Here is an 8,694-nt window from a genome sequence, read left to right on the forward strand (position 1 = left end):
GTTTTGAACCTAACTTGGTGTTGTGTCCCTCCTATATGTTGCGACTCCCGAGCCGGTCGTAACAAGACCAAATAAGCAATTTAGTGCAACAGTTAGACACTACTTATGTTGTAATGGGCCATGATATTGAAATTAGAGTGGTTGGAAAATAAATACATAATATTGTATTATTCTACGATTGTAGGATATTCTTCTAATCTATATATATATATATATATATATATATATATATATATTCTTGCAGTTTTTTTTTTTAAATGCCAAGTGCGCATGCGCAAACGTTTTCCATGGTGGAAAATGAGGATGACTGTCTTGCTGATGTTCAAAGATGTCTCCCTTTCTGTTGAATTAAAACTATAATACCAAATAAATAAAATACATAATTAACATTATTGCCATAAACTCGTGCAGTCTGTCGTTGACGGTGACGAGAATTGATACGTTTTCCCTCAGCCTATCAACGAGGCAGAAAGACAGCACCGTCTGTGAAGATGAAGCAACCAGGAAGTGTTCCAGCCATTTATCCATTGCTCCCAGCAACGTCTGTTATGAAAATACTGGACAATGCCCTCGGAAAAGCGACCGGGCTGGTAACGGTCTTTATTGTTGTCATTGCAGCGGTTTTGAATTATTTCGACGACCCTGATCCGGTGAAATACACGAGGTAAACACCGGGCGGGGGTCTTTAGTCAGCCAGCTCTGTCAGCTGGACTCTGCACACACATGCGTTAATTTAACTGCTAGCTGCTAACACCAGGAAATGGCTACAGGCAACGTTACGTCAGCTTAATGCTAATATGAGTAATGTTAGCCACGTTAAGAGAAAAGCAACGACTTTATTACATTTTAGGAACGTTCCTCCCGGGGGTCTCCATGCTTTAACAAACAGGTGCATTTAAAGTTACTTTACTGTTTGGAGAACATACTCGCCTTGTGAAACAGAACTACGACTGGATTCTAAATTATAGACATCTTCTCGTTGATTCGTCGTAAATCGTGTCGACTACATACGAGTTTTTATTATTTTATATGGTCGATTGCAGAGTCCATTTCTGAAGTTAGCGTTTCTTCTCATGGAACTATACAGCGGCAATCAGTTTATCTGACGGCACAATTCATTTCCAATTGATTGTCCAAATTAGTATGTGAGATCACGCCTTTGTGCCAAGATAGTCGATAAACAATGTTCGCGCAGCATGTTGACATTTGCATACATTGCCTGCATATAATACACTTTGTTTGCGTTGAGCATTACCTGAACTCGTGCTAAGAGCAGTCTGTTTGTTTTTGGCACACGCAGCATGGCGGAGGAGATGAAGACTCTGGAGGAAAACTTCAGGCAGCAAAATAAAAGCTGCTTCATCCTTGGTGCCTCTGGAGAAACAGGCAAGAAGTTGCTTCAAGAGCTGCTGGGGCACAACATCTTCTCCAAGATTACCCTCATCGGGAGGAGACGGCTCTCCTTTGAAGACGAGGCATATGAAGACCTGGTCAGTGGGCTGTTTCTCTAGTCGGTTGACAACATTGTCTGAGATTCATCATGTTGAGAGTGACTTTTTTCTTTTGTTTTCTATGCCTCCAGCTACAAGAGGTGGTGGAATTTGAGAAGCTTGACGATCATGCTGCAGCCTTCCAGGGCCATGATGTCGGCTACTGCTGCCTGGGAACAACCAAAGCAAAAGCAGGGACTGTAAGTTAAACATTACAAATCAAACGCTGATGGATCATTAAGATTTTACTGTTGAACTGTGGCACAAGTTGCCAAAATACCTCCATATTCTCCGTGCAAAGTATTGTCAACTGTAGAATGTTCTGCTCTGGACATAGCTGGGTCACGACTATTAAAAAGGGTTAACCCTAACTGTATGATAGATAGATAGTAAGAGTTTCAAAACCCTCAAATATTTATATCATATTGTCTTCAAAAGTTCAGTATTGGTCGGGGTATATGTCAAAGTCATTTTCTTCTGTTACTTCAGGAAGGATTCATCCGCGTTGATCACGACTACGTCCTAAAATCAGCAGAGCTCGCCAAAGCAGGAGGCTGCACACAGTTCCACCTGGAGTCCTCCAGAGGAGCCAATAAAGACAGCAACTTCCTCTACCTCAAAGTCAAGGTGTTTTATTTCCTTCCTCTACTGCAGGCCACTTACTGAAGTCTTCCTCTTTCTCTTGCCCGTTTTGTCTCATTAAATAATGACATCGGACAATCACTGGAAATTGTTTTTTTTTTTTCCAGGGACAAGTGGAAGCAGAGATTGAGGCGCTGGGTTTTGACAGATATGCCATTTACAGACCAGGGTGAGCGAGCTCATTTACTGAATTAAAATAATGTTTTAAGACTTTCAAATCACCATTAACCATTTGACACTAATAATTAAACGCCAAAACACATCTAATTGTTGGCATGGATTAGGACATCTGATGGCTGTTCCCAATGCAAAGGCCCGGTGAGCAGAACAAAACAAAATCTGGATGGACTCTCATGTTCATCCGTGGCTTCATTCGCATCATCACTCGAGAAGAGGATACAAACATTATGTTTCACTTATGTTTCAGGGACTGTGATTGAGGTTGTTTCAACTCCTCCCCTGCTGCTAATTTGGCAGTTTGACATGTTAGAATGTGATTTTATGTACCGATCGAACATCACGTTATCGTATAATTTAGCAGCTCATTTACGATACTGCGCATGTTGCAAACTGTGGCTACACACCTGTTAGCAGCTGGTGGGCAGCACAGTCCTTTTTGGCTAAATAACAGCTAAGGAAAGGGGCTGTTTGGCTGCAAGCGGTGAAAGTATTCTAAATAACATTTAAAACGGATGTTTGACTTTTTAGGCGAGCCTTTCTTATCGGTGGCTAAAATACTTCTCTTTTCTTTTTTTTTTTTTCTCCGACAGGGTTTTGTTGGTAGACAGGCAGGAGAGTCGGCCCGGTGAGTGGCTGGCTAGGAAATTCTTCGGTGCCTTTTCTGCTGTGTCTTCCACGTCCATGTCCATCCCAATCGAAGTGGTGGCTAAAGCGATGGCGTCAAACACTCTGCTTCAACCTGAGCAGAAGTCTGAGATCCTGGAGAACAAAGACATCGCTAGTCTGGGGAAAAGTGCAGAGAAGTGAGAGAAGGAAATACCCAGAGGTGAGAATGATGATTCCCATTTACACTGATCAATTCAAGCAGTAATTTCCTGGTTGGACTCCTTGACATCTATATCTGATGACCATATGGATGTCAAGCCTTTTGCATTAGATACAAGACACTGAGGCAGTGCACCACACAAATGGGTGGTCATAGTCTCCATGTTATTAATCCTTTTTTATGCAAGTACTAGTTTGTTTTTATGTCTTCATCTTAATGTTATTTCCCTATTAACTTCCATAGAAATGCTGTTCTTAAAAATTGCTGGGTGGTAAACATTTGTGCTCAGAAGTGGTTTTAAAATCCAGTTTTGCTGTGAAGTCAGATTAAAGATTCGCCACTAAAGGAATCACTGTTGCTTATACAAGGAAAACAAAGGCTTTCAGCTGATTCATGATCCAAATTCCTAAAGCTGTACCTGTGCAAAGTTAAAGCGTGACTTTGGTATTTTTCAACCTGGACCCTTTTGTATTTGTGTCTAAGTGATTAATGGGGACAATTCTTTTTAAAAATTGGTCCAGTATTGAGCGAGACGGCGGGCGCTAAATCTCGTTCTGCTGCAGCTTTCTCGCTCGATACTGGACCAATTTCAAAACTCTCCATTAGTCACTTAGATACAAAAACATGGGAACATAGGGTCCAGGCTTAAAAATACCAAAGACAGGTCAGAGTTCACTGTGATGTTCTGTGTCACCTGTATTCAAACTGCTCATTTTATTCTTCTCTTTTCAGGTCATTTCAGCGGATAAACAGACGACTCCATACTGCAAACACTGTTCAGGTCATCATCATTATGTCAAAGGATTTCCACATTACTTCAAATGTATCCATGAGGTTTTCAATAGTCAGAAAGCCTTACAACCGCCTTAAAGTAAATGCTTGAGTTTATTTGACACTAGATTAAAATATTGGATGGATTTAACATATTTTCATAATAATTATTTTACTGTGTGGGTGTTTCATTTTTAATATTGGGTGTCTATATATGTGCTATACTATATCTGTGCACTGCAGCATGTCATATATTGGATGCATATCACCATATCTATGCTATTGTTTTTCCTGGTAAATTCTGAAATATTAAGACTCTTTATTTCGATTTCATTTATTGTTTTATTTCTGTTTCATAGTTGTACACAACTGTCTTCTACTTTAATACATTTTATTTCCTTTTTTTCTTCTTATACTTGTGTTTTGATGTATGTTGCTCTAAGTGAAGCACTTCAAATTGCCTTTTTGTTTGAGAGATGATTTTCAAATAAACTTGCCTTTTCTCCGTGATCTAGCAGCGCCCCCTTGTGACTGAATGTGGTCACATTGGGCTCTAAATACTGATATGATATAGGGGTTGTTTTTTATTAAGTAGCTTTGGTTTATTTGCTGCTAAAAGCAAGACAATGGCAACAGCAGTAAGAGGGTGAGGCCTTATGGTTAAACGGATGTATTTTTTGAAACTTATCTGTATTTGTAGCTACAATGAGTGTGAATGTCAAGGTTATGATTAAAATATCCAAACAAACCGTTTTCTCCCCCTACAGATTTTAAAGCTATGGGAGCTCTGCAGCTTGTCCACAAAGGGGTCGTTGAATAAATAATTTAAACTTTACTGGATTTGTTCTTCTGTTTTTATTTAAAGTTAGCTAAACATCTGTTTTTCCTGACTATTAAAGTTAAGTTATTGTGTGTAACCACACACATAAATATAACTTACACTCACCAAAAAATACATGGAGCATTTGACAATACTTGTTGATGTTTTGAAGCCATTTCCATGTTTTATGGAGACTCTGAACTGCGACAGTGACCTAATTGCCAAGTTGCTAACATTATGTCAATGGTTGCAACTGATTTTTTTTCGGCTAAACAAAGATTGAAATTTTAGCCCAATCGATTATATTTTATAATCACTTTGCATTTTATTTAGATATTTTCTCCAATGTTTTGCCCATCAAGCTTAAGTCCACACACTACAGCTGTAACGCTAAATGTTTTCTTTGCAATTAATCCTTTATTGCTGGGCGGGTTCAAGGTTGTGCTCAGAGTTTTTGCAATCAATCTGTAATACAGTTGAAGATCTGCACTGTTCCATAGGTGACAATAAAACCTGTTAAATAGTGTGAGTGTCGTAAAATTATACTTTTCACCTTCATGGGCAGATAAAGTATCTAAGATCAGCAATTCATAAATTAAACTCTGGCGACATCTTGTGGTCGTTATCTGTAAGTGTCTCTTCTGACTCGGCCCGGCCCCCTTCTTTACGTCACCAAACGTCACCAGGAAGTCCACTGTAACCAAGGCGGCATCATGGCAGAATACACAGACCCACGTGAGTTTGGTAAATAGCTCATTTAAAACCCCCCCCCAAAAAACTATAGCTGGTATAAAAGCATGCGCTTATTGTGGCTGGCGAACCTTTCTATTGCGTATTGTCAATTTGTTGCGTCACACGATGCGTTAGCAGCCGTTTTCCCAGCTGTAACGGTGATGCTAACTCTTTTAAATAATTAGCTTTAGCCAAAGGACCTGTGTGCAAAGCGGCTGTAATGAATGAGGTTTCACTTTGACAGGCGGCGATGGAGCTGCCGACGAGATGCCGGAGCTCTCTGACGGTGATGATGAAGACATGGATAATGATGAAGAGCCGTGGCAGTGGGAGGAGGAGGAGGACGGTCTACCGGTTAACGTCACGTGTCTGTTCTGTGACAGGTGAGAGAGCTTTGTGTTTTCACATATACAGTATCAGACGGACAGTCCCAACTGTTTGTCTTCACTTTCAATAACTATACAATAATTGGATATCCATACTAAGTACTTATAAATACAATTCAAGGTTTACTTCTAAATGTTACTACTACACTGTACTCTTTTACCATGCAATAAAGCAAGGCATCTCAGATGCTGTTTTTGATTTGTAAAGATTTAATATGTGTAAATGTATATGTTTTATTTAAACAGATTTTCCTACCTGTGTCATTTTGTGTTTCAGGTTGCTGAACTCTGTGCCTGCCACCCTGCAGCACTGCACGGATGAGCACCAGGTCAACCTCGTGGACGTGATAAGAAAACACAGTAAGTAGAGTCAGAGGCTCTGCTGCGGCAAAGAAGAACCGGAGGATCGTTCGGTTCTGTTGAAATGGCTCACCATCTCTTCTTTTCTCTCTCGTTAGATTTAGATGACTACGGTTACATAAAGATGATCAACTTCATACGGTCAACAGTAAGTATTGTCTGTAATGAGATGTGATTTATTTATTCAACATTATATTGTTGAGTTTCATGTTTGTATTCATGGGGCGTTGGAATTGTAAATATTTCATTTTAAAAAAACATCAGAAAACATCCACTAAAAGATAATTAAAAGAACTTAAGAAAATAAAAAAAGTATGACAGGATTGCTGATTCATTTTTTTATAGAAATGCGATGCATCCGGTCTGACGGGGCTGCCAGACGCTCCTTTACCCTGGGAGAGCGAAGACTTCCTGAGACCAGTCCTGCAGGACGACCTTCTGCTGCAGACAGGTACACTCGAACCTGACACACACGCACACACACCACACTAAACCACACATTTGCATTGCAGATCATTTGCAAAAGCTACACCCATGAAAGAAGGCCTGACCAGAAACGACTGTATTCAATGGCAATATAAGAGGAGACACCTAAGCAATATTTTTCTGAATTCATATTTGAATCATTAGCGCTGTTGGACAAGAAACCCCTTAAAACTTTGCTGATGAGGCTTTCAGTTGGTCTCACGAACTCCTTTACGTTTTTGGAGATTTTGTAGATTTGCGGTGCAGCCTGCTGTTTGTCTGCAGACTCTGCAGTCAGTGATTTGTTTCTCAGAATCCTCTTTGAAAAGCCCCTCAGAGAAGGAGCAGCTTTAGTATTCTGCGTTGGTGCAGAGAGCTCTAGTGGAGTGGCAGATATTCCGCTTGAGAAAATGCAACGGTGACGAACCGTATTCAGCCCCGCGGCCTGTTTGCAGAAACCGGCCTCCGTGCCTCCTCTACGGTGCACATCTCCGCTCCCAGAAGCAACACTCATTTCTTGCATGGAGTTATTGTTTTCATAAGAGGTCTTTAAAACTACTGGAAGGTCTGACAATCAGAATTTAGGCAGATTATCATTTTTAGATATGACCTGAACGGATTTAGTCTGATTCCACATCCACTTCACTTAACCGACCCTTCAAGGAAAATGTTTCATGTAACAGCCATTTAAACAACACAAATCATGCACGGCATGAATTTACAAAATAATATATATACAATGTATACTATGTTTTTAGTCACTGTGGTGAGCCTTGATGTTATACATCTCTGTTTGTCTCCCCCTCTCTGTGTTTCTGACAGACCTTGAGGAGCTCTGTGAGGGCTCCAGCCTGTCGATGTGCCCGTCGTCTGTGACCAAGTCCCATGATGCACTGCAGCAAAGGGCCCAGGCCGCTGAGGAGAGAGCCTGTACTGCAGAGGAGGCGCTGACCAGAGCCATGGACGACCTTCACAAACTCAAGTCAGTGATGTTTCTGCATTTTTTACTTTCTCTGTATCACTACTATGTGTGATATGGTTGTCATATTAGTTTATTTCATGTCAGTCCTGGGTAGATTTTCTTTTCCTTTCCATGTTCTTGACAGCTTGCGTTGTACTCGGTGTGGCGCTCTACTTCTGCACTACCCTCCTGAGGCCAGCAGGGGGACACAGTGAACCCAGTATTGCAGCAACATCAACTAGAGTACCTTGTTGAAGAAGTTTGGAGGAAGGGGAAGGATATAAAAAGAGAAAGGAAAATTCCACTGCAGCATGGAGGTTAAAGTGAGGAGGGGAGGTAGGAAAGGGGGGGCAATAAGGGAAAATTACAGAAAGAGTGAGGTTGGGGCGGTTGGAAGAGAGTTAGAAAGATTAATGCCTCCCATCTCCTCCATTTACTGCTACGTCCTGCATGAAGGTTGTGTGTGCTTTCTGCTTTTCAGCTCGCTGCTTTTGTCCCAATAAGAGACGTTAAAGGCAGATATATCTGGTGTGCTTTCAGGCTCCTGGCTCAGGGTTTGGTACTGAACTCGGGGACGAGCAAACCTGGCAACCTGGGCGCGGTGGCCGAGCTCCGAGAGGACGAGGACGAGGCCTACTTCAGCTCCTACGGCCATTATAGCATCCACGAGGAGATGCTGAAGGTCTGAGTTGTGCAAACACACATAGCACCAACCCACGCACACACTGACCAGGCCTGCAGGTCTCATTACTGTCGTGTGACTCGCTTCTCCCCCGGGCGCAGCCGTCTCTGCAGAGCGAAATGGGGTTCATCAGTGTACGTCTTGGCTGAAAGATTTCCATGTAGCACGTAAAGGAAAAATCATCATCTTTATGCACACATTGGTACTGAGGACAAGACATTTCCTCAAAAGTGATAAATCAGCAATAAGCGCTGAGCTCTCATGTGAGACACCGGCAGTGCCGCTGCATGGCGGATGCTCCAAACGTGGAAATACATCTTTACGCTGCTCAGGTGCTGAAACCTGAAAGTGTCAGCAAGCTGGGGGGGCTTTTTTGTGT

At 41.6% G+C, this 8,694-nt stretch overlaps 2 protein-coding genes across 5 annotated transcripts in view; both read left to right on the top strand.

Moving 5' to 3' along the window:
- The first annotated feature begins 473 nt into the window (after positions 1-473).
- On the top strand, positions 474-4,744 carry htatip2 (HIV-1 Tat interactive protein 2). 2 transcript variants are annotated; one of them, XM_031848647.1, is made up of 7 exons: positions 474-664; positions 1,301-1,490; positions 1,583-1,690; positions 1,980-2,117; positions 2,240-2,301; positions 2,903-3,138; positions 3,871-4,744. In XM_031848647.1, the coding sequence occupies exons 1-6, from the start codon at positions 492-494 to the stop codon at positions 3,117-3,119; spliced, it is 888 nt and encodes a 295-aa protein (XP_031704507.1). In that variant the 5' UTR covers positions 474-491; the 3' UTR covers positions 3,120-3,138; positions 3,871-4,744. The 2 variants fall into 2 exon arrangements, with proteins under 2 accessions (XP_031704507.1, XP_031704508.1); XM_031848648.1 differs by having other exon boundaries at positions 481-590.
- A 671-nt stretch (positions 4,745-5,415) lies between these two features.
- The window catches only part of prmt3 (protein arginine methyltransferase 3), a 52,863-nt gene continuing 49,584 nt past the window's right edge, over positions 5,416-8,694 (top strand). For 2 of the 3 annotated variants that reach the window (XM_031848504.1, XM_031848506.1), the window contains exons 1-7: positions 5,416-5,473; positions 5,706-5,844; positions 6,125-6,207; positions 6,306-6,355; positions 6,553-6,658; positions 7,495-7,654; positions 8,174-8,315. In XM_031848504.1, the coding sequence (XP_031704364.1) occupies positions 5,443-5,473; positions 5,706-5,844; positions 6,125-6,207; positions 6,306-6,355; positions 6,553-6,658; positions 7,495-7,654; positions 8,174-8,315 (711 nt within the window). In that variant the 5' untranslated portion in view covers positions 5,416-5,442. The remainder of the gene's footprint in view (positions 5,474-5,705; positions 5,845-6,124; positions 6,208-6,305; positions 6,356-6,552; positions 6,659-7,494; positions 7,655-8,173; positions 8,316-8,694) is intronic. The other variant, XM_031848505.1, reaches the window with a different exon arrangement.

Source organism: Anarrhichthys ocellatus, unplaced genomic scaffold, assembly GCF_004355925.1.
Source record: "Anarrhichthys ocellatus isolate YVR2014 unplaced genomic scaffold, GSC_Weel_1.0 scaffold8, whole genome shotgun sequence".
Classification (NCBI taxonomy): Eukaryota; Metazoa; Chordata; class Actinopteri; order Perciformes; family Anarhichadidae; genus Anarrhichthys; species Anarrhichthys ocellatus.

Bases quoted from the DNA above. Each gene is read 5' to 3' on its own strand.
- htatip2 (XM_031848647.1), top strand. From the start codon at position 492: ATGAAGCAACCAGGAAGTGTTCCAGCCATTTATCCATTGCTCCCAGCA. The intron at 665-1,300 runs GTAAACACCGGG...TGGCACACGCAG, and splicing joins GATCCGGTGAAATACACGAG to CATGGCGGAGGAGATGAAGA. The intron at 2,302-2,902 runs GTGAGCGAGCTC...TTTCTCCGACAG, and splicing joins TATGCCATTTACAGACCAGG to GGTTTTGTTGGTAGACAGGC.